Source organism: Rhinatrema bivittatum, chromosome 14 (assembly GCF_901001135.1).
Source record: "Rhinatrema bivittatum chromosome 14, aRhiBiv1.1, whole genome shotgun sequence".
Taxonomy (NCBI): domain Eukaryota; kingdom Metazoa; phylum Chordata; class Amphibia; order Gymnophiona; family Rhinatrematidae; genus Rhinatrema; species Rhinatrema bivittatum.
The window spans coordinates 21,005,983-21,031,130 of NC_042628.1; the positions used below are offsets into that span (position 1 = coordinate 21,005,983).

The following is a 25,148-nucleotide window of genomic DNA, read 5'->3' on the forward strand; positions in this document are numbered from 1 at the left end:
GTTCTTAGAGCCTGCTGGTGAAACTAACTATTTAAAAATCTGTGCTGCATTAGTGGTTCATGATCAAAACCCTGCACCTCCACACACTGACGGCATCTGACAGACCAATTTGATGCTGCCGTTCAAAATGTCCATTCTCCAGCTGAATTACTTTAAAATGTTAGTTTTAAAAAACAAAAAAAAAAACCTAGTATGGCCGAAGATGCACATGCATTAAAAAAAAAATCTGCATCCAACCTGGACATACACAACACACACTCATTCTGGACGCACGTCCCTTCAAATGAGCGACGTACATCCAAGTTATGCACCCGTATACAGGACAGAGCCATCCTCTGTTTGCTCTACAGCAGATGGTTCTCACATCCATGACACACTGAGCATGTGGCCATCATAAGGCTATATGTAAACATACACTCTGCATTCACGGGAACTTCCTTGACCCTTAACAATGGATGCAGAGCAGAACTAGGGCATTACCCACAGAACTCAGATATTCTGGTTCTGACGACATCTCGGTAAAAGCAAAACAAACTCCCTTTATTACCATAACCCTCCTTATGAAAAGGCAATAATTTACCACTAATGCATAACCTATTGAGAAAACACAACAAATAAGATTGATACAATTGCCTACATGCTAGTAAAATACCTCACCTCGGGCACACACACAGAACAGACTTCACCAAGTACAGAAAGACCACAAATGGAGAGATTACTTACCTGATAATCTCGTTTTCCTTAGTGTAGACAGATGGACTCAGAACAAATGGGTATAGTGTGCTCGTGCTAGCAGTTGGAGACTGATCTGACGTCAGCACGTGGTACATATACCCCTGCAGGAAGTGCAGACGCTCAGTAATCTTCCTTGCAAAAGCTTTCTGGATATATGTTGTGACTGACCGATTGATCAACCCAATATGATTGCCCTGACCGATTGACAGAGCTGGAGACCGCCAGTGTTCTCAACCGGAAGGTGTCGACACCCGGCAGGGTGGATGCCCTATGTAAGAAAAACATGGCTTACCTTGAATCGGTGAAACCCCATGTATATTGGCAGCCGGGCGGAATGCTGAGTCCATCTGTCTACACTAAGGAAAACGAGATCATCAGGTAAGTAATCTCTCCATTTCCTAGCGTGTAGCCAGATGGACTCAGAACAAATGGAATGTACAAAAGCTACTCCCGGACTGGGAGGGAGGCTGCCCGAGGTCCGTTTAGGATTGCCCTTGCGAATGCCGAGTCCTCCCTGGCCTGTACATCCAGACGGTAGAACCTGGATAAGGTATGGATGGAGGACCACGTTGCTGCCCGACATATCTCGGCAGGCGACAGCATTCTAGTTTCTGCCCAGGAGGCCGCTTGTGCTCTGGTAGAGTGGGCCTTGACCCATAGAGGTGGTGGTTTTCCCACTTCTACGTAGGCCGCCGTTATAACTTCTTTGATCCAGCGGGCGATAGTCGCCCGTGAGGCTGCTTCTCCTTGTCTTTCCCCACTGTGCAGGACGAACAGGTGGTCCGTCTTTCGTACTGCTTCTGACATTTTCAGGTATCTGGCCAGTATCCTGCCGATGTCGAGATGGCGCAGTACTCGACAGTCTGACTTCTCCAACCCTTCCGTGGTTGGTAAGGAAATGGATTGGTTGAGGTGGAAGTGTGAGACTACTTTGGGTAAGAAGGAGGGAACCGTGCGAAGATGGATAGTCCCTGGGGTGATTCTGAGAAATGGATCACGGCAGGACAGTGCTTGTAGCTCAGAGATGCGGCGTGCCGAGCATACCGCCAGTAAGAACACCATCTTCAAGGTTAGTGAACGGAGGGACAGGCCCCGAAGGGGTCTGAAGGTGGATCCCGCTAGGAGTTCCAAAACTAGGTTGAGGTTCCACAGGGGCAGTGGCCACTTCAGTGGCGGACGAATGTGTTTGACTCCCTTCAGGAAACGTGAAACGTCTGGGTGTGTGGCAATGCTGTTGCTGTCACTCCTGGAGCCGTAGCAGGATAACGCTGCTACCTGGACCTTGATTGAATTGAGGGACAGACCCTTCTGAAGTCCATCTTGCAGGAAATCCAAAATGATGGGAATTTTTGCTGCATGTGGATTGGTGCTGCGAGTTTCGCACCAAGCTTCAAATACTCTCCAGATCCTTATATACGTTAGTGATGTGGAGAACTTGCATGCTCGGAGAAGTGTATCTATTACTGCCCCTGAGTATCCCCTCTTCTTCAGTCGAGCCCTCTCAATGGCCAGACCATAAGAGAATTTAGCTGGATCCTCGTGGAGGATGAGACCTTGTCGTAGCAGGTCCCTGAGAGGGGGCAGGGGTAGAGGCTCCCCTGCCAGAAGTCTTCTCATGTCTGCATACCAGGGTCTTCTTGGCCAGTCTGGGGCCACCAGCAGAACTAGGCCTCTGTGCCGCTGAATCTGTGTAGGACGGCGCCCAGCAGGGGCCATGGGGGAAGGTGTATAGCAGGATCCCCTGAGGCCATGGCTGTACCAGGGTGTCGATCCCGTGGGATAACGGATCTCGCCTGCGACTGAAGTATCTGGGTACTTGAGCGTTGGACCTGTCCGCTAGTAGGTCCATGCCCGGAGTCCCCCATCGATCCACAATCATCTGGAAGGCTGTGGAGGACAGCTGCCATTCCCCTGGATTTAGGCTCTCTCTGCTGAGGAAGTCTGCCATGGTGTTGTCCTTCCCGGCAATGTGGACGGCGGAGATGTCCTGGAGATTTGCTTCCGCCCAGGCCATCAGGGGGGCTATTTCCAAGGATACCTGTTGGCTCCTGGTTCCGTCCTGTTGGTTATTTATGCCACCGTGGTGGCATTGTCAGACATCACCGACTGCTCTGTTTCGAAGTCTGTTGGCAAATCGCAGGCATGCTAACCTGACTGCCCGTGCCTCTAGTAGGTTGACGTTCCACCCTGACTCTTCTCTGTTCCACCGCCCCTGGGTGATGAGCTCTTCGCAGTGTGCTCCCCATCCGCTCAGACTGGCATCTGTAGTGAGCAGGGTCCACGTTGGGGAAGACATCTTTGACCCCCGGCTCGTGTGGCCGGGCTGCAACCACCACCGTAGCTGGTTCCACACTCTGGTTGGTAGAGGTAGATGCATGGTATAGTTGTGTAACCATGGGCTCCACCGAGAGAGGAGGGAGCGTTTTAACGGTCTCATATGGGCCCGGGCCCACGTCCAGAGTGGATGCCATTAGACCGAGGACCTGCAGGTAATCCCAAGCTGTGGGCCGGGTGGCGCTCAGCAGGGTCTGTAGACGATTCCAGAGTTTCGAACTCCTCTTGGAGGTCAGGCTGACCTTGTCTGCCTGGGATTCGAATCAGACTACTAAGTATTCCAGCGACTGGGAAGGCTGTAGGGAACTCTTGTTTGTGTTGACCACCCATCCTAGGCTTTCCAGAAGAGATACAACTCTGTTGGTTGCCCGATGGCTCTCCTCCCGTGACTTTGCCCTGATCAGCCAATCTTCCAGGTAGGGATGGACGAGGATTCCTTCCTGAGTGACGCCGCCACCACTACTATTACCTTGGTAAAGGTCCGCGGCGCAGTGGCTAACCTGAAGGGTAAAGCCCGGAACTGGAAGTGTCGATTCAGTACTTTGAAGCGTAAGTAGCGCTGATGATCCAGATGGATAGGGATATGCAGGTATGCCTCTGACAGATCCAGGGACGTGAGAAACTCTCCTGGCTTCATTGAACTTCTGACCGACTGCAGAGTTTCCATGCGAAATCTCGGGACCCTTAAGTGTCGGTTGACCGACTTGAGGTCCAGAACGGGCCAAAAAGTGCCCTCTTTCTTGGGTACGATAAAATAAATGGAGTAATGCCCCGAATTTATCTCCCATGCAGGCACTGGGATTATGGCTTTTAGGGACAGAAGCCTCAACAAGGTAGTTTCCAGTGCCGCCCTCTTGGGGGGTGGACACGGAGATTCCACAAACTTGTCCGGAGGGATGTGAAGAAAATCCAGGTAATATCCTTCTCGGATGATGGCGAGGACCCACTGGTCCTAAGTAATCTAGACCCATCTGCGGTAAAATAGGGTTAGCCTGCCCCCTATGGCTTCTTCCCCCGGATGGGTCGGCTGATTCTCATTATGGGGTGAGGCCGGGACCCAAACCCGAGACGGTTCCCCTCTTGTTGTGCCTGGTCCGAAAGGACTGGTTCCTGGTCTGAGAACGAGGTGCTTGATAGCTATTCCTATAGGGGTTGAAGCGATGAGAGCTTCTACCTCTGGACGGCCTAGGAAAAGGGCGCTGGTTTCTCCTTGACTTGTCTTCTGGTAGACGGGGTAATGGAGAGGCGCCCCATTTGTTAGCCAGTTGCTCGAGGTCACTGCCGAACAGAAGGGATCCCTTAAAGTGCATTCTTGTAAGGCGTGTCTTGGAGGAAGAGTCGGCAGACCAATTTCGTAGCCAGAGCTGTCTCCTGGCTGCCACTGAGGATGATACTCCCTTGGCTGCTGTACGAACTAGGTCGGAGGCAGAGTCAGTGAGGAACGAGAGAGCTGATTCCATGTCTTTTGGTGGAGGAGGAATAGCCTAGTGGTTAGAGCAGTGGACTATGAACCAGAAGACCAAGGTTCAAGTCCCGCTGTCACTCCTTGTGACCTTGGGCAAGTCACTTTACCCTACAAAAAAAAAAACAACAACTTAGATTGTAAGCCCTCTGGGGATAGAGAAATACCTACAGTACCTGAATGTAAACCGGTGTGATCTCAATTGAGATGAATGTCAGTATATAAAAATAAATAAATAATAAATAAAATGTCTTCTCCCAGAGTGTTGTTCCTGGCTTGTGATAAACAGGAATGCGTCACCACTGTGCAGCAGGCCGCAATTCATAGAGACATGGCTGCCACCTCAAAGGCTTGTTTCAGAATGGCGTCCAAGCGCCGGTCATGTGTATCCTTGAGGGCCGCCCCTCCCTCCACTGGAATGGTGGTGTGCTTCACAATTGCGCTAACTATGGCGTCAACCTTAGGGCACGCCAGCAGCTCCTTGGTAGCCAGATCCAGGGGGTACATGCCAGACAAGGCCCGACCCCCTTTGAATGAAGCCTCCGGCGCATTCCACTCCAGGTCGATTAGCTGTTGCGCTGCTTGTAGGAGGGGAAAATGGTGGGCCGTTTGACGAAGGCCTTCTAGCAGGGGGTTCATTTTAGGTTCCCCTGGGGTGCCTTGGCCTGGGATAGCCAGTTCCGACAGGCATTGAGAGACCAGGTCCGGGAGATCCTCCTTAGGAAAGAAGCGTCTCATGGTTCGATACAGCTCTATCCCAGAGGGAAGTTCTCCCTCAGAGTAATCTGAATCCCCATAAGTGGGGCTTCCAGGTGGCAGGTTTCCGTGTCTAGATCTAGAGGGTCCAGGGGCAGGGTCATCCGGCGCATATGGGTCCGTTCGGGGTTCAGACTGCATCTGGACAAAGGCGTGAATCCCCTTGAATAATTCCACCCAGGAAAGCGAAGCAGGTTCAAGCCTTAAGGGCACCAGGTCTCCCGGGTTCCCCAGCTGCTCAGCTTGGCTTGCTGGATCCGGGGTGTTCCCTGAGGAACTAGCAATCAATCTGGGCTGAGACCGGCCCTGGCCTGGAACTCCCAGGGCCTCTTCACATTGGGCGCATAGGGAGTCTGCTTCCTCGCTCTGAGTAGGCATGCTGAGCAGAGGCCTAGAGCTTTTATGCCCGATTCTGGAGGTGCCGCCTCTGAGGACGCATGGGCTCTCTTACGCTCCATCGCGTCTGTGCGCTCTCAGCCTAAGTATACGCTTTGTAGGATGCGCGAGGCTTATGCGCGGAGATGTGCCCACTATTAAGCGCGCCTAACAATGTGCGCCTTATCCTTCGGGCGTCTTATCCTATGCGCCCGTTACCTGTGAACCAGGGCAGATGGCTACGGCGAGCAGGCAGGCAAAATGGCGACCTCCTTGGCGGGTCTTCACATAGACAGACGCCGCCAATCCTCGCTCTTCGGAGACCAGCAAAAGTAAGAGATGTACGCCTTACCTGATTTTCGGCGCTTCCCAGCTGCAACCCAGGCGGTCTCCGGCTGCGGGGGGAGAGGGTGATTACCGTCACCGCCGCGCTCGAGGAAGTGCACCCGCTGCCTCTAGGCCGCGCCCGAACTCGTCTCGCTCGGGGACAAAGTCCTCACCGCAAACGGATCGGGACCGAGGCGCCTCTCAGCCGTGCCCGAGCCCTTCTCACTCGGGGGGCTAGATCCCTGCCGTGATTTGGCCACCGGACCGAGGCTTCTTACCTCCGAGGGACCACGGAAATCACCTTGGGAAACTCAACTGGGGGCGGGACCCTCTGGTATCACTGCAGGAGTGCGGGGCTCGTCTTCAGGTAGAATTCTTCTATGAATTTAGTCGTTAGAAATTGGAAACACGCTCAGCGAGCGTGAGGTAGCTCCAAACTGCTTTGGAGACGGAAATTACTGAGCGTCTGCACTTCCTGCAGGGGTATATGTACCACGTGCTGACGTCAGATCCGTCTCCAACTGCTAGCACGAGCACACTATACCCATTTGTTCTGAGTCCATCTGGCTACATGCTAGGAAATTATAAATATGGAGACAAACTGGAACGGAAAACCAAAAAACCACTATGCAGGCAGTGCAAACTTGGAGAAATGGAAAGAGAAATATAGCACCTAACAGTCCCAGGATCTGCAATAATGCACAGAAACTAATCTGCACAAAGTTACACCTGCATTATGGAACACATAACCCTATCTATGAAACGGCAACACTACAAATATTAAATCAGGTCCTAAACACTAACACCTCCTATTAGGAAAACAGAACAAGCCAAGCTGCTATAGATCCCCACACAGAAATAACTGTAAAACTATATTAATAAATGTTTCAAAAACAGCTGAACAGAAAAATGTCAAAATTAAAAATTAAAAAAGTTGTCCAAATATCAATAAAATATTTCAAACAGCAGACTCATCACATAACAATAATTAAAATGGCAGTCAATCAAGAAAAATAAACTTAAAATGCCACCTTTACTTACCCTCTCCAGCAACTCTCCTACTCCTTTCCCTTGAAAGCAAATACCAGGAGCAGCAGCAGCAGCTGCTGAAGCTCTGTCCTTAAGGTCCTCTTCTTTAGGGCCCACAAGTTGCTCACACACCCCCCAGTCACCTCCCTGCCCAGTCTCTGTCTCACACACACACACCCCCAGTCAAGGTGATGTGTATAGGGAAAAATAACCCATGCTATAGTTACACAATGTCAGGTTCCATATTAGGAGCTACCACCCAAGAAAGATCTAGGCATCATAGTGGATAACACATTGAAATAATCGGTTCAGTGTGCTGCAGCAGTCAAAAACCAAACAGAATGTTGGGAATTATTAGAAAGGGAATGGTGAATAAAATGGAAAATGTCATAATGCCTCTGTATCGCTCCATGGCGAGACTGCACCTTGGATACTGTGCAGGGGCAGATTGTGGGAAAATAGTGGCCAGGGGATTTTTCTCCATATTGGCCCATGGGTACCCAATTACACATACAATATAATTTACATATATATGCACACACCCTTAAAACATGAAAAAAAAAAGCTACCCGACACACATGTTATAAAATCCATGGGCCGTGCCCACATATAATCATTTATAAAGTATTTCAATAAGTACTTTCATTCAACAAGAAACCTGTTAGTTTGAGAACATTTACTATTTTCAGTAGAAGAGCAGGTGGCAGTACAACAATACAACAGTCACCAGCAGCTTGAACTGACGGGCTTAATCCCAGAGTCAGAACAAGCTGCTGACCTCACTCTACTGCTGAGGGTCCATTAGAAAGACAGAACTGGTTAAGTGTGAAAACTTACAGAGACTGCTGCTGGTTATCACTGAGCGAGAGAGCAGAGGAATTCCTTATTAATCTGTATTAATTTATTTTATATTTATTGCAGTTTATAAATGCACGAGTATATCATGTAAAAAGCAAGCAAAACAATCAGATCCAATCAATCATGCAATAAAACAAAAATTAATGTATTCTTTCATGAATCCTCTTTGCAGAAAGCCAGAAATCATCAGAACTACAATAAAACTGCATCAATCATGAACATGTGCAGAGCAGAGCTAGGGCAATTCACATTACAACATGAAAAAAAAAAATTCAAATTCTTGTGTCACCTCAACAAAAAATATCCTTCCACTGCTATTTTGTGAAGTAACAAACTCCTGCAAAGAAAGAGGCATCTAGAACCTTGCCATACCAGTCACAGCACTGACTCTCAGGACTCAAATAACAGCAACCTTACGAAAAAGCAGCAATGCAAATACTACACCAGTCCCTAGAACATTAATACATCACCTACTGGAGTAACAGAACAAGCTGGACTACTACTACAGAGAAACTACACGCTAGCAGAAATACTGCACTTCAGTCACGCACAGGCAAAACAGAGAACACCACTTACCTAATATAGAAATGAGACTACAAATTAGAAACAGAATCACGCAAATAAAACTAAAATAGCCTGAGAAACTAGACTGTGAACAGAGGAATACTGAAGAAAGAGCAAATACAAAAATATAAGAAATGCACATTCCCAAAGATAGCATATTCCAATTGCTAATATTTCAAAATATATTTTTCTTTGTTGTCTGATCTTTGTATTTTTCTAATCAGTTGGTCCTGGTTTCTTCCCCCCCCCATGTCCATCATTTCTTAATTCCTTTTCCGTGTCTGTCTCCTACTACTGTCTTCTTCCCTTCCTTACACACACTCACAGACTCCCTCACATACTCAAGCTCTCTCATATACTCTCCCCCTCTCCCACCCTCCACACGCACAAGCTCTCACTGCCCCCCCCCCCCCCCCACACACACACTCTCAAGCTCCCATTCTAAACTACCAAAACCAAAGGAGGATTCTATAAACTGCACGTCCTGAAAAGTCTCAAGCCACTTCTCCACCATCAGGAATTCCGCACAGTCCTTCAATCACTAATTTCCAACAGCACTGACTACTGCAACTCGATTTTATTAGGTCTTCCCAAATCTACACTAAAATCACTCCAGCTGCTACAAAATGCCACAGCCAGAATCCTAACAGGCAAAAAAAAGTCAGAACATCACCCCTGTGCTAAAAAGTCTTCACTGGCTCCCAATCAAGCAACGGATCGAATTCAAGACCCTAACTATAGTGCACAACGCCTTATAAAAAACGGAGAACACTCAGCAACATGATACACCAACAAAGACCTCAACGTCACACCAGATCGGCAAGCAAACTATTTCTCGACATACCATCACTCCCAACAGCGAAACTCACGAGTACAAGAAACAGAGCCTTCTCAATTGCTGGCCCATTCTTATGGACCACCTTACCCCAATACCTTAGATCGATATCAGACTGCAAATCCTTCAAAAAAAGAACTGAAAACCTGATTATTTAGCCAAACTTTCAGAGACGGCGTGGGCTAAATGTTATAACCCCTCCACTAGAACTTCCCTTCCCAGATGAACTCAATAAGCTACACTAGAGTTTTGTACCTTGTACTTTTGTTCTCTATAAACTCATTTCCCTGTGCTTTCATGCAATGCAAAGTTTAAAGTTAAACACGACGCAACCCTGTTCAAGTATTTAAGTTTTGTTCTATGTTTTCTATGTTACCAGTTCGATGTATTCTCTACCTCTCTTGTTCCATGTACTGGTTTCGATGTAATAAGTTGTTCTACTGTAAACTGGGGTGAAGGCTAACTGCTAAACCTCGGTATATAAAAGCACCGAAATAAATAAATACACACACACACACACTCAAGCTCCCATTCTCACCACACATACACCCTTTCAAGCGCTCGCACAGCTTCCGCTCCCTCCCCAAGCAGGAAGGTTGGTGGGCCTCTCCTGCTGCTGTCAGCCTCCTCCTATCTTCAGGCCGTACGGCCCACGATCTTCCTGCTTTGAGGGAGAGGAAGCGGAAGCTGTGCGCGGCGCTTCCGCTCCCTCCCCCCTCCCCAAACAGGAAGATTGGTGGACCCTACGGCAGCAGGAGAGGCCGCAGGTAGAGCCTAACCAGCCTGCAGCCTCTCCTGCCACCGGGTGTGCTGCTCCGCAGCCGTGCAAATGCACACCTGGTCATGCCAGGTCTGGGTCCTCCTCTTCACCATCGTAGGGATGGGATCCCTTGCTGGTCTTGCAGTTCCGGCACTCCTCTTCTGGTTCTAGTTCGGTGGGCCTGGGTCCAAATTGGATGGACAACTTCCCACCCAGGCCCACCCTTGGCTATGCCACTGCATAGGCCTCTAGAACCATGGCTGCAGCCATGGGACAAGCAAAGAATACAAACCCCCACCCCCCCCCCAGAAATGACCAGAGAGCCTCGTGGAAGCTCTCTGCTGCACCAGAACTGCTGCAGGCCGGGTGTTAATTTCAGTGCTTCTGTGGGCATGGGGCCGCTGCGAGCAGCACCAGTGTCACATGACTGCCCTGACCGGCCCACCAGGGCATGCCCGAAGCCCCAATAGGCCAATCCACCCCTGATACTGTGTACAATTCTGGTCACCGCATCTCAAAAAAGATATAGTTGCGATGGAGAAGGTACAGAGAAGGGCAACCAAAATGATAAAGTGGATGGACCAGCTCCCCTATGAGGAAAGGCTGAAGAGGTTAGGGCTGTTCAGCTTGGAGAAGAGACCAGTGGCGTAGCCACGGGTGGGCAGTTGCCCACCCAATTTGGACCCAGGCCCACCCAACCTGAAGAGGCCTTTCGGAGCAATGCCGTCATAGGATCCGATCCCCGCTGACCCAGCTGCTCCCCGGTCCTCCTCCGCCCGGGCTTAAAATGCTGTCAGCCCGGGCGGAATGCGGCAGGACAGCTGGAGTCAGCTGAGCGGCACAGGCATGGTCTTCTTCCCACCCCGCCCCCACGGCCCAGAAGCGGAAGTGGTGAGTAGCGAGTGCGTGCGCGGGAAGGAGAGACCATGCTAGTGTGGTCAGCGTCGGCCCGAAGAAAAGAAGAGAGGCGTGGCCGGAAAAATGTGCAGCGCGGCTCGGAGGAAAATGAAGATCGTCAACCCCTGCCGCCGATGGGACTCCTCCTCCGCGAGGGCTGAAAGTGAAGTAGGTTGCTGCTGCCTTTAAGGTTGGACGTGGAGGAGGCTGTTGCTGCCGCTAATTCGGGGGGGGGGGGGGGGGGGGGGGGAGTGAGTGAATGAGTAAGCATGTGTGTTGAGATCGTGTGTGTGTGTGTGTGTGTGTGTGAGTGAGATAGCATGCATGTGAATGATTGAGAGCTGGTTTAGGTGAGGGAGTATGAGATTGAGAGCCTGTGTGTAAATAAGAGAAAGAGAGAGAGCATGTGTGTCTTTGTGTGATTGAGAGCTGGTTTAGGTGAGAGAGCATGTGAGTATGTGATTGACAGCCTGTGTGTAAATGAGAGAAAGAGAGAGCATGTTTGTAAGCATGTGAATGAGAGTCTGTGAGCGAGAGAAAAAGGCAGCCTGTGTGTGTAAGCGTGAAAAGATAGACAGCATGTGTGTAAAAGTGTAATTAAGAGTATATGTGAGCGATTGAGAGCCAGTGTGTGAGAGAAAGAAGAAAGTTGCAAGCAAACCATCCCTTCTCCTGCTAATTCAAAACATTTTCAGGGCACCTGGATATCAAACATTCTCAAGTATACAGAGCAAACAATTTTTGTATCCTTATTTTTCATTACTGGGTCTTTGTGTCTGCTATTTTGAAATATTTTATTGGTATCTAGACATTTTTTATATGATATTTTAATTATTGGATATTCCATTCATCAGCTGTTTTGAAATAACCTGTTCTTTTTGTTAATATGGTTTTACTGCTACTGATTTTATATTTCTTGATTTGTTTTATAAGGATGGGTGATGTTTCTTTTTTCCTTTATTGCACTGCATGCAGAGACTCTGGCTTGTTGCGGTTTCCAATTCGGTTTTTGTCTGTATGCTTCTAGTTATGCGTTTTGGTCTCTTTCTTCTTTGTTAGGTGAGGGTCAGCACATGTGACTGAGGTGAGGTTTTCTGCTGGTGTGTAGTTTCTGTGTAGGGCTCTATAGCAGCCTGACTCTGTCCATTTTCCTAATATTTTTATTTATTTAAAAACTCTTCTATACCGTCGTTAAGTTGGAGAACCATCACAACATAGGCACGATAATTATGATTGGTATAGCTTACAACTTGAACATGTGCCATCATAGTACGGTAACAATAAAGTGCAATAAGCTATGAGTTTAAGTAAACTAATCAGTTTGGTGTGACAATTTCTCAACGGTACAAAATTAACATTACTGTGGGTTTGTTCGGTGATGTATTGGTGTCTTAAGGCCTGGTGTAATATTTTCAGTGTTGCCTTTTCTTAGGTAAGGTGGTTACTGTTTAAGTGCTGGAAATTGGTGCTGTTTTGGTGTGGGATGTTTACTATTTATGCAATTTCTGTTCAGACAGAATAAGCAAGTTTGCTTACCGTAAACGGTGTTTCCGTAGATAGCAGGATGAATTAGCCATGCTGTATGGGAACTGTCCATCAGGGCCCAGGAGGCGGAGCTTTGTAGCAGAGTGTAGATCTTTGATCCTCTGCGGCTGCGCGTGGGTTCCCGCGCAGTATCAACGGTTCTCCTCAGTCTGTATTTAAGCTAGCGCATATCGCGGACCTATCGACTGCCAGGGAGGCGGGTGGGTCAGCATGGCTAATTCATCCTGCTATCTACGGAAACACCGTTTACGGTAAGCAAACTTGCTTTTTCCCGTCGATAGCAGGGCTGAATTAGCCATGCTGTATGGGAGTCCCAAGCCTCCGTACACGCTGTTTCCTTCCGGTAGCGTGAGTTGTTGTGGCAGTCGTAGATCACTTGGTGACTGCTTGTAAAATTGTGTGTCCCAGAATTGCATCTCCTGCTGACTGTTTATCTATGCAGTAGTGAGATGTGAAGGTGTGCAGGGAAGACCACGTGGCTGCTTTGCATATATCTACTGGTTGAACGTTGCGGAGATGTGCTACCGATGTCGCCACGGCTCTTAATTGATGAGCTTTGGGTTGTGCAAGCAGCGGGGTTCCTTTTTTGGAATAGCAAAACTTGATGCATTGTACTATCCAGCTGGCTATGGTGCGTTTAGTTACTGCTAAGCCTGGAGCATTTGGATTAAATGACACAAACAGTTGTGATGTCCTGTTTGGGGAATGTGTCCTCCTTTTATAGTATGCCAATGCTCTTTTACAATCTAAGGTGTGTAACAAGCGTTCCCTGTCGTTAGCGTGTGGTTTTGGAAAAAATATCGGCAAATCTATAGTTTGATTGAGATGGAATGTGGAAATAACCTTTGGTAGGAACGAAGGGTGAGTTCGCAGGACAACTTTGTCATGATGAAATTGTAAATACGGTTCATAGTGTACCAGTGCTTGTAGCTCACTGACCCGTCGTGCTGACGTGATGGCTACCAGAAACACTACCTTCCAGGTGAGAAACTTCAGGTGTGCCGACTCCAAGGGTTCGAATGGCGGCAGGGTTAGTTGTTCCAGGAGTACATTAAGATTCCACGGTATCGGTGGTTTCACGACCGGAGGACGTAAACGTAAAAGACCTTTAAAGAATCTTGATAGTAGCGGGTGTTCCGCCACCGAGTGGTTATTCATTGGTTTATGATGCGCCGCTATTGCACTGAGATGCACTCTGATCGACGAGGTTGCCAGTCCAGAGTCATAGAGAGACTGCAGGTAATCCAGTAACGATGCTGGGGAACAGTCCGTAGGTGAAATACTCCTTTCGCTGCACCAGTTGTAGTAGCGTTTCCATTTGAACGAGTAACACCTCCTTGTGGACGGTTTCCGAGATTCGAGAAGAATGGTTTGCACCGTCTGAGATATCCCTTGCTCCGTTAAAGATGCCCGCTCAATCTCCATGCAGTTAGATGGAGGGAGGATAGGAGTGGGTGAATGAGCACTCCGTTGTCTTGCAGGAGAAGGTCTGGCCTGTCCGGAAAGCGGATTGGGGTCGCCACTGAGAGCCGTAACAGATAGCTGTACCACGGTTGTCGAGGCCACGCTGGTGCGATGAGTATGAGTTGACTGTGATCTGCCATACATTTTTGTATGGTTCTCGTTATTAATGGGATTGGCGGAAAGGCGTATAGGAGACTTGCCGACCAAGGAATTAGGAAGGCGTCCTGCGTGAAGCGGGACGGGCTGGGTCGGACTGAGCAGAATTGCGGTAGTTGGGCATTTTCTTCCGTGGCAAAGAGGTCTATGGCTGGTGTTCCCCAGCTGCTGAAGATGTCTCGTAGTACTTCGGGATTCAATTGCCATTCGTGTGGGTAGAAGATGCGGCTCAATCTGTCCGCTCTGGTGTTTACTATACCCGGAAGATAGGTCGCTTGAAGATGAATGGAATGTCTGTAAGCATGAGAAAAAATCTGAAGCGTCTCCCTGCAAAGGGGCCATGATCCCGACCCCCCTTGTTTGTTTATGTAGAACATCGCCACCTGGTTGTCTGTGTAGACCATCACTCTTCGTCCCCGCAGATAGTTTTGGAACGTGAGTAGGGCATTCCGGATTGCCCGGAGTTCTAGGAGGTTTATCTGCAGCTCCTGTTCTGACTGGGACCAGAGGCCTTGCGTCTCCAGGTGGTCTAAATGCGCCCCCCATCCCTTCCGCGAAGCGTCCGTCGTGAGGACTGCATTGTGAGGTGGGGGGTTGAGCGGTGCTCCTTTTTCGAGAGTGGGTTTCCTGAGCCACCAATCGATATCTTGTCGCATCGGGTTGGTTACCTGAACTCGCTTGTGTAATGGCTGGGAGTGTTGTGTCCATTGCCTCTTGAGACCCCACTGCAGGAGCCGCATGTGGAGTCTGGTATTCGGGACTGTAAATATCGCTGCTGCCATATGCCCTAGAATTTTCAAGATGGACCGGGCTGTGGTACATCCTGTGTGTTGCAGAACCCTGAGTAATGAGCACATCTGGAATTTCCTGTCCTCTGGTAGGAAAGCCCTGACTCGAATTGTGTCCAGTCGAGCTCCTATGAATTGTAGGATCTGCGAGGGTTGTAAATGTGACTTTGGAAAATTGATCATTAATCCTAGGCGTTGTAAGCATGTTATCGTTATGTTGAGATGCGACTTCAGGACGTTCGGGTCCGATGCTATTATTAACCAGTCGTCGAGGTAAGGAAATATGGTCAGACCTTGTAGACGAAGGTGGGCCACCACCACTACCATGCACTTGGTAAATACCCTGGGGGCTGCTGACAGTCCAAACGGCAGGACCTTGTATTGGTAATGTTTGTTGCGATACTGGAAACATAGGTACTGCCAACAGGATCTGTGGATAGGAATGTGCGTGTACGCATCCTTGAGGTCTATAGAGCACATCCAATCCCTGGGTTGAATTAAAGGTAGGATGGATTTCAGAGATACCATCTTGAACTTCTCTCGTACCAAGCACTTGTTGAGCTCTCTGAGGTCGAGGATGGGTCGATCGCCCCCCGTTTTCTTTGGAATGAGGAAGTATGGAGAATAGAAACCCTGGCCTCTCAGCGCCCGCGGGACTATGCGGATTGCGTTCTGATGGAGAAGATTGATTAACTCCTGGGCCAGTTGTGGATGTGTTAGGTGTCTCTGATTCCGGGGGCGATGAGGTATGACCGGTTGGGATTGGAAATGTAACCGATATCCCTCCTTTACGATGTCGAGTACCCACTGATCTGTCGTGATGGCCTACCAGTTGGTCAGGCAAGCCGTTAATCTGCCCGGGGGATATTCCGGTAACTTGGTTGTTGGTGGTGGCCGGGAGTTCAAAAAGACTGTGTGGTCTTTGCCGGAACTGTTGACTGTTGTGGCTGTTGTTGGCGTTGAGCGCGAGGTCGCCCCCTCCTTTGCTGTTGCTGCTGCGGAGGGTTGTTGTTTGGCTGCCGGTTATACGGTAGGTAGTTCTGCTGTCTGAAATTTTGATAGCTCCTGTACTGTTTCCTGGGAAACTGTGGTCGACGCGTCGAGGAGAAATATCGTTTCGCTGGCACTGGGGCAGCGAGGGACTGGACCGCCATCGCTTGATCTTTTAGCTTACTCACGGTATCTTGGAGGCGGTCTCCAAAAAGGTTCTCCCCCGTGCATGGCAAATTTGCGAGCTTCTCATGAAGGTCCTCTCTAATCGCACTAGCTTTGAGCCAGGCCAGACGTCTAGCTGCGATCGCCATGGCGGAAGCCCTGGATGAGTTTTCGAATCCCTCGTATACCGCCCTTAGCATATGTCGAGTGCACTCCTCCATATCCGAAATCACTGCCGGTGTTGACTCCCCTAAGGACGTGAACAGACCCTTAGTGGCTTGCAGGCACTCATACATATATTGGACCATATAAAAATTATGGTGTTGAATTCTCGCTGTCAGCATAGCGTTTTGGTAGACGCGCTTGGCAAAATCGTCCAAGGACTTATTGTCCTTCCCTGGTGGGGCGGATGCATGCGTCTTCGCTTTTTTAGATTTTTGTAAGGCGGATTCCACCACTATGGAGTCATGTGGTAGTTGTGGAGTTGCATACATTGAAGGCTTTTGGAGCTTAAATTTTAAATCAGTCTTTCTGGATACCGACTGTAAATTAAAGGGGGTCTCCCATGATTTTTGCAGGACCCCATGGAGTATTGCATGAGGTGGGAGAGCCGCCGGCTCTTCAGGCGCATCAAAAATTTTTAGCAATCCCAAGGTTTCTGCCCTTGGTTCCGGTAGTTTTTGAACCTCTAACTTTAGGATATTTCCCATCTTTGCAATGAACTTGGGATATGTAAGATCCTCCGGAGGGGAATAAGGTTCCGCTGGCTGCTCTGGAGGATCCGACGGGTATCCCGTTGAAGATAGAGGCGAGGAATGCATAGATTCGATAGTCCTCGTCGGAGACGGTGAGTGGGCAGCCGATCCCTGTGGAGAAGGGGATCGGGAAGATGGCAGATCTCTTTGCGCACTCTGTGTGGCTGGGCTAGTAGTGTCTGCCGGGCTCGCAGCCTCCGGTGGTAGGGTGTATGTCGACTGCAATGTCTCAAAAAATCCGGCTAGGGAGTGTGTCAAGTCCCAAAAAGCTTTTGATGTGTGGGGCGGCATCGATGGTGGTTTTTCCCCTTGTGTGGATTGATAGGGTACTTCTACTGGTGGAGGACCATAAGTACCTTCCCTCTCCGAATCTTCACTCCATCCCATTCCTTCTCGAGCAGTGGATCTTATACTCCTCGATTTTCTGGATGATGAGGATGAAATTGGGATAATCCCCTGAGAAATCGAGCCCGATCTCTCAGATGTACTCTTATGTCGTGACGACGAAGAAGAAGAGGATCTCCTTTCTTTACGATGAGAGGCATGATGCCTTTTTGCATGACCCGGCTCCCTAGTGGTGGATCTGGACGAGCCCGAATGATGCCGATGCCTTTTTTGAGTTGAAGGCCGTGTATTGTCTCGGGATTTCCTGTCTGACTGTGTTTGTAAACGCTGTTGACAACCCGGACCTTTTTCCCTATGCGAGTCCGCCCTCCGTTGCGGAGGGGATCCCTCTATCAACTGCTTTGAAGTGTGACCTGAGTGTTCATGGTGAGTATGTGTGGTACTCCGCGAGTTCCCCTCTGGATCTGTAAACCGCCGATCTCTCTGGGAATTTTTAACCTCTGTCAGGGATTCTGACCAGGGCTCCCGTTGTTCGGGTGTAAGTGATGATTCGCTGTCTGCTGCAGCGGTGTGTGTAGGCCTTGGTGCTGCCCTTGATTTGGAGCGCGATGGTTTTGGCTCTCCTTGTTGTTGAGGTTGCGGCCCCGATTGAATTGTCGGCGCCGACTTAGTCTCCGGCGCCGATCGAGATTCCGGCGCCGACCGAGATTTCGGAGCCGGGTGAGGTGTCGGCGCCGAGTGGGTCTTCGGCGCCAATTGGGTCTTCGGAGCCGAGTGGGTCTTCGGCGCCGAGAGAGGTTTGGTCTCCGACTGGGTTTTGGAACGCTTCGGCGCCGCCTGTGACGTCTCCGGCGTCCTTTCAACCCTCTTTTGAACCTTTTCCGGAGGTTCTGTGCCTCTATTTGGGTCCTCCTTCCGTGATAATAGTAAGGATCGGACCGGGTTGTCTTTAGTATGCGTTAGGGTACTAGGCTCAGTCAACCTGAAAGGCCTCTGTGTCCCTACGTGCAGCGGTTCGGAATTTAGACCAGGGCCCTGGTCTCCCTTGTCCTTGGGTTTCCGCTTTGCGTCTCGGATTTTTGGCGATTGAGGGTCCCACGAAGTTGCTCTCTTACCCGCTTTCGCAGTTTTTGATTTTGGGGCCGGAGAGGAGTGAGTTGTGGACGCTTTGTCCTCCGCAGAGAGCGCTAGCCAACGGTAGCTTCTGTGTCGACGGGCCCTCGGGGACATCTTCGCGCAATGTTCGCAGTCGGACTGGTCATGGTCGCGTCCTAAGCAGCGGTAGCAGCGATCATGTCCGTCCGTGACGGACATGATCTTACCGCACGGACACGGCTTGAACCCCGACTTCTGCGCTGACATTCTTTTTTTTTTTTTTTTTTGAGGAGAAAAGGCTCCGCGTGCGCTCCCGCGCGCGGAAAAAAACAGACTGAGGAGAACCGTTGATACTGCTCGGGAACCCACGCGCAGCCGCAGAGGATCAAAGATCTACACTCTGCTACAAAGCTCCGCCTCCTGGGCCCTGATGGACAGTTCCCATACAGCATGGCTAATTCAGCCCTGCTATCGACGGGAAAATGTATCTTTCCTTGTGTCATTCTTAACAATAAAAATAATACTGGACCTTTATTTTTTATTTCCGCCTTGAATTGTAATGAGCAATGTGTCACACATGTGAGCATGGTCTGTCAGGTGTGTCACAATGGGGAAAAAGGTTGAAAACCACTGCATTAAAGAGTCAACGTGGACAGGAAGGGGCCAGACAGGTCACTGTAGGATTCCATCCCCACGGTGGCAGAAGTAGGACTTTGGTTCTAGATGTCTTTGCAGGAGTTTGTATTACTTCACAAAATAGCAGTGGAGGGATTATTTTGCTGAGGTGACACCAGAATTTGAATATTCTGGGTCAGACCAAGGGTCCATCAAGCCCAGCATCCTGTCTCCAACAGTGGCCAATCCAGGCCATAAGAACCTGAAAAGTTCCCAAAAACTAAGTCTATCCCATGTTACTGCTGCTAGTAATAGCAGTGGCTATTTTCTAAGTCAGCTTAATTAATAGCAGGTAATGAACTTCTTCTCCAAGAACTTATCCAATTCTTTTTTATGCCCAGCTACACTAACTGCACTAAGCACATCCCCTGGCAACAAATTCCAGAGTTTAATTGTGCGTTGAGTGAAAAAGAACTTTCGCCGATTAGTTTAAAATGTGCCACATGCTAACTTCATGGAGTGCCCCCTAGTCCTTCTATTATCCGAAAGAGTAAATAACCGATTCACTTTTACCCGTTTTAGACCTCTCATGATTTTAAACACCTCTATCATATCCCCCCCTCAGCCGTCTCTTCTCCAAGCTGAACAGTCCTAACCTCTAGTCTTTCCTCACAGGGGAGCTGTTCCATGTGAATTGTCCTAGCTCTGCACCTGTTCTGATGTTAAATGCTGTTTTATTGTAGTTATGATTTCTGGCTTTCTGCAAAGAGGATTCATGAAACAATACATTAATTTTTGTTTTATTACATGATTGATTGGATCTGTTTGTTTTCTTTGCTTTTTACATGATATACTTGTGCATTTATAAACTGCAAAAAATATAAAATTAAATACAGATTAATAAGGAATTTTTAATGCTGGTAAGTGCTGGAAATAGTTGAGGTAAAATATTTTAAAGTTTCTTGCATGATGCATAATGGCTGTTGCAAACTACTTAGAAAGCCATTACAGGCTGCAGTATATGGCATTATTTATCAATAAGAATACAATTAGTAGGTCTCACACCTGCATGCCTATAGCCCACCCATGTTAACCTTGTGCCCACCCAAAAAATCAATTCTGGCTACGCCACTGGAAGAGACAACTAAGGAGGGTTATGTTAGAGGTCTTAAAATCATGAGGGGTCTTGAACGAGTAGATGTGAATCGATTTACACTTTCCGATAATAGAAGGACTAGGGGGGCATTCTATGAAGTTAGCAAATAGCACATTTAAGACTAATCAGAGAAATTTTTTTCACTCAACACACAATTAAGCTCTGGAATTTGTGGCCAGAGGATGTGGTTAATGCAGTTAGTGCAGCTGGGATCAAAAAAGGTTTGGATAAGTTCTTGGAGAAGTCCATTAACGGCTATTAATCAAGTTTACTTAGGGAATAGCCACTGCATTAATTGCATCAATAGCATGGGATCTTCTTAGTGTTTGGGTAATTGCCAGGTTCTTGTAGCCTGGTTTGCCTCTGTTGGATACAGGATGCTGGGCTTGATGGTCCCTTGGTCCGACTCAGCATGGCAGTTTATGTTCTAAAAGGACCCCGAAGCTCAGACTAAGCTCCCTGGGGATGGGACTTATTGCACCTGAATTCTAATAATGCTGCGAACTGCCTTGGGCATCCTTTGGTGGGTGAAAAGGAAAAAAACAAAACAAAACACTAAAGGAAGTCAGTTTTGGGGGTATTTAGCTTCTATTCCTGCAGAACTCCGGGGTTTTTAGTAAATTACAAGAAATGCAGAACTGCAAATCCCAACGTCCTTTGGAAACGGGATTTAATAGGATTGCGGGAGAAGTGGCCCAGTGTTTTGTAAATTTAGGACTAGCAGAAAAAAACTGGATCTTCACGACAGATTCTCCTCAGCCCCTCCATCTGTTGCACCTGGTCTCAACCCCCACCCCGCCTCCATTCGCCTGTGCGTCCTGGCTACTAAATGGGCTGATTAGCTTTAACTTACTACCGACGGCGCAAAGCGGCAATCACATAAGGCAGAAAGTAAAGCCGTAGTGAGAAAGCAGCAATCTGGAGGGGATACCTGCATGCACCGCAACCCGGGAGAGAAGAGCCAGGCTGCGAGCAACTGGTGGCAGGAAGGGAAGGGTCAGGAGCACAGCAGGACAGGGCAGAGCAAAGGCACAAAGTGCAGGAGTCAGCGGCCACACTCACTGCAGTCATCCGAGTCGTAGCCATCGGCATCCACCTTCTCCTCGCGCATGGCCGCAGCGGCTCCGTACACCCCAGTTTGTTCACGTCCTCCTCCTACTCGGGCAGGATCGGAGGGGCTGATTGAGGACTGGCTCACGTTGGAGCGCAGAGAGGCGGCAGGAAGTCCGCATGGGAAGTAGAGATCTGCTTGATGGGGCCCAGGCACACAGCGATGGCCATGTGCTCCTGGATGCTGATGCATGCGGCTCTGTGCTGCCTCCCACTCCAGGGAATTGAGGCAGAGCCCTTGCAGGCTGCAGCGGGTCAGGTGGTGGTTACCCTGCCAGCTGCTGCCGAGCTCAGGAAGACACGAGTCTTCCTGAGCACTGGTGGGGCCCCAGTGATGTAAGTCGGGCTGGGCATGGCGGGAGGGGGGCAGCTCGGGTTCAGGCCACTGGGAATACGCGAGGGCTGAGTCGTCTGCTTGCGGCATTTTAACTGGAGCTTTGTTGGCCCCCCCATAAACCCTTGGTGCTTCTTTATCGTAGCTCCCCTGCCTTTCTCTTTTTTTTCTCTAGGCTGCTTAGCCTTTTCTTACTTTTGTACTTCTCCCACACCATGAATTGCAGCACCCGCTCTGCGCCTACTAATCGTTACCATACTGAGAGGTGAAAAATTTTCAGTCATTTTGCATTGCATAAATAATTCCAGGGTGAGAGAAGGGACAGATAGATCAGATCGTTCAGATGCCAATTAACATGAGAACATAAGGACTAACGGGAGGCAGGTGAGGGAGCAAAGTAGGCTGAGAAGAGGGCCGGAGTCCAGCACACAGGCTCTCAGATATTTACCGCAGCATTTCTTATTCTCCGTTGAAAGACGACTTTTCAAATAGCAACTGGCTCTCTGGAACAAGATGAATTTCAAACATCGCGGCTACTCGTCTCCCACAGCCCCAGTTATACTTCCGTTTACCTTCTTCCTGCCCCCGCGGGCCAATGGAAGGCCTCCTCCCTTCTTCCTGCCCCCGCGGGCCAATGGAAGGCCTCCTCCCTTCTTCCTGCCCCTGCGGGCCAATGGGAGGCCTCCTCCCTTCTTCCTGCCCCTGCGGGCCAATGGAAAGCCTCCTCCCTTCTTCTTACCAGTGGGAAGAGGAAGCCTCTGATTGGCTGGTGGGGCAGGAAGAAGGAGGGCATCTCATAGCCGTGGGGTGTTTGGGGGGGCTGGGGGGACTGGCAGTGTCTAGGCTCGTGGTCGCCACCGGCTGGAAGTGCTGAAATTAAACACAGCGGCGAGCCACAAATAGAAGAGGCCAGCCGCTGGGAACCGCGATAGAGCAGGGATTCCCCAAAGCGGCAGTGAGTCGCATGAACGAAGAGTCCGGTTGCTCCGCGGATTATAAACCCCCCCCCCCCCCCCATGCAACAATGAGCGCGGCAGAACCGCGTTTAAAGTAAAAGTGGCACTCAGCCACGCTGATTACAGATGGGCAACTGGAGCTCCCAGTGGCCGTAAAAGCAGGCAGATTGGGGGTTGTCAGCGGGAGCCTAGGGATATCCCAACAGCCGAGGTTCGAGTGCTGTGGCATATTTTTCTAAAATAAATGTTTGCTGGTTCAGTGCTGCCGAGAAGGCAGCGGCAGCACTGGGAAATCTGCCACTGCGAAATTAAAGGGGAACACAGCATTGGGGCTGTAAGCAAAATGTGTGTGAGAGACAGAGACTGGGCAGGGAGGTGACTGGGGTGTGTGTGAGAGAGAGAGAGACTGGGCAGGGAGGTGACTGGGGTGTGTGTGTGTGTGAGACATAGACTGGGCAGGGAGGTGACTGGGGTGAGTGTGTGAGAGAAAGAGACTGGGCACGGAGGTGACTGGAGTGTGTGTGTGTGAGAGACAGAGACTGGGCAGGGAGGTGAATGGGGTGCGTGTGTGAGAGACATAGACTGGGCAGGGAGATGACCGGGGTGAGTGTGTGAGAGACAGAGACTGGGCAGGGAGGTGACGGGTGTGTGTGTGGGAGGTTGATCAGGTCTGGATAGGTATCTCAAATCAGATCCCACACCCCAATCGCTTCCTCCTACACTTAGGGAGGATTCGGAGGGGCAATTACATTCCAGGGGGAGTGTACTCAGGAGGACAGCGGCTATGATGGAAGGGGGCCCAGGACAGGTAGCAGCGAGAAGTCTATAGGGGTCCCAAAGCAGATCCCCCATCCCACCCAAAACCTCAAACCCCTCCTGGGAGAATTGGACGTGCTCAACTTGGACGTCTCAGGAGGGCAGCGGCTATGATGGAAGGGGGCCCAGGACAGGTAACAGCGAGAGGTCTATCTAGCCGCCAAGTGGGAGGTTGAGCAGGTCCAGATAGGGGTCCCAAAGCAGATCTCACATCCCACCCCAAATGTCAAACCCCTCCTGGGAGAGTTGGACGTGCTCAACTTGGACATCCCGACTCTGGACATCCAAAGTCGGACGTCCAACCTGAAGGACGTCCAAAGTCAGATGTCCAACTTGGGGACGTCCAGAGTCGGATGTCCAACCTGGGGATGTCCAGAGTCGGAAGTCCAAAGTCAGACGTCCAGAGTTGGACGTCCAACATGGGGGATGTCCAGAGTCAGACGTCCAACTTGGGGACGTCCAGAGTCGGACATCCAACCTGGGGACGTCCTGAGTCGGGACGTACAAGATGTTTGTTGATAAGATAAGACTTTGTTGTGCCATGTATATCTTGCCATTTGATAAGATAAGACTTTGTTGTGCCATGTATATCTTGTTCTTATGTTTATATTTAGCCATGTATTTTTTTGCCACTGTTTAAATGTTACTCAAAAAGTTATACAATATGTTACTCTAAAAAGTTCTTTATTATATGTAATTGCCCACAAGCAAGCTTTTCAACTGTTCTCTGTAAACCGATTTGATTTACATATTATGTAAGAAGATCGGTATATAAAAACCATAAATAAATAAATAAATAAATAAATAAATAAATAAATGTTCTCGCCCAGCAGGGCAGCTTTCAGCCTGTTTGAAATTTGGGGTGGGATGTGGGATCTGCTTTGGCGGCTACAAAGAACTCCTGCGTCTACCTGTCCTGGGTTCCCTTCCATCACAGCCGCTGCCCTCCTGAGTACACTGCCCCTAGAACGTAATTGCTCCTTCGAGTCCTCCGAAGGGTATGAGGAAGCGATATATTTTTTAATGGAAAAGAATGATTCAGAATTTTTTTTTTTTTTTTAAATTAAAGACATTCACGACTTTCAATATTTTTTCAAAAGGTGGCCATCTTTTCAAAACTGTACGCATGGGGAAGTGTTGGACATTTCCTGTCTGTTCTCTCTGCTGGAAATCTGCAGTTCTCACCCAGGTCAAGTTAATGCGGGCGCTTTCAACCAGGGGTTTGAGATTTGGGGTGGGGGGTGGGATGTGGGATGTGGGATCTGCTTTGGGACCCCTATCCAGACCTGCTGAACCTCCCACATGGCAGCTAGATAGACCTCTCGCTGCTATCGGTCTTTACGATTTAAAAAAAATAAATCGCTTCCTCGTACCCTTAGGGAGGACTCGAAGGGGTAATTACATTCCAGGGGGAGTGTACTTAGGAGGGCAGCGGCTGTGATGGAAGGGGGCCCAGGACAGATAGCAGCGAGAGGTCTATCTAGCCGCTATGTGAGAGGTTGAGCAGGTCCAGATAGGGGTCCCAAAGCAGATCCCACATCCCACCCCAAATCTCAAACCCCTCCTGGGAGAGTTGGACGTGCTCAACTTGGTCCCAACTCTAGACGTCCAAAGTCGGACGTCCAGAGTCGGATGTCCAGATTCGGACGTCCAACATGGGGGACGTCCAGAGTCCAACCTGGGGACGTCCAGAGTCGAGACGTCCAAGTTGTTTTCGCCCAGCATGGCAGCTTTCAGCCTGTTTGAAATTTGGGGTGGGATGTGGGATCTGCTTTGGCTGCTACAAAGACCTCTTGCGTCTAACTTCCATCACAGCTGCTGCCCTCCTGAGTACACTGCCCCTAGAATGCAATTGCACCTCCGAGTCCTGCTAAGGATACGAACAAGCAATTTTCTTTTAATGGAAAATATCGATTCAGAAATTTT

General features: G+C 49.4%; 1 protein-coding gene across 2 annotated transcripts in view; it reads right to left on the minus strand.

Annotated features, from left to right (window-relative positions):
• LOC115075742 (multidrug resistance-associated protein 1-like) overlaps positions 1–21,997 on the minus strand; it is a 149,241-nt gene extending 127,244 nt beyond the window's left edge. Inside the window, exon 1 of one of the 2 annotated variants that reach the window (XM_029576440.1) lies at positions 21,899–21,997. In XM_029576440.1, coding sequence (XP_029432300.1) covers positions 21,899–21,906 — 8 coding nt within the window. In that variant the 5' untranslated portion in view covers positions 21,907–21,997. The remainder of the gene's footprint in view (positions 1–21,898) is intronic. The other variant, XM_029576438.1, reaches the window with a different exon arrangement.
• Positions 21,998–25,148: the final 3,151 nt, after the last annotated feature.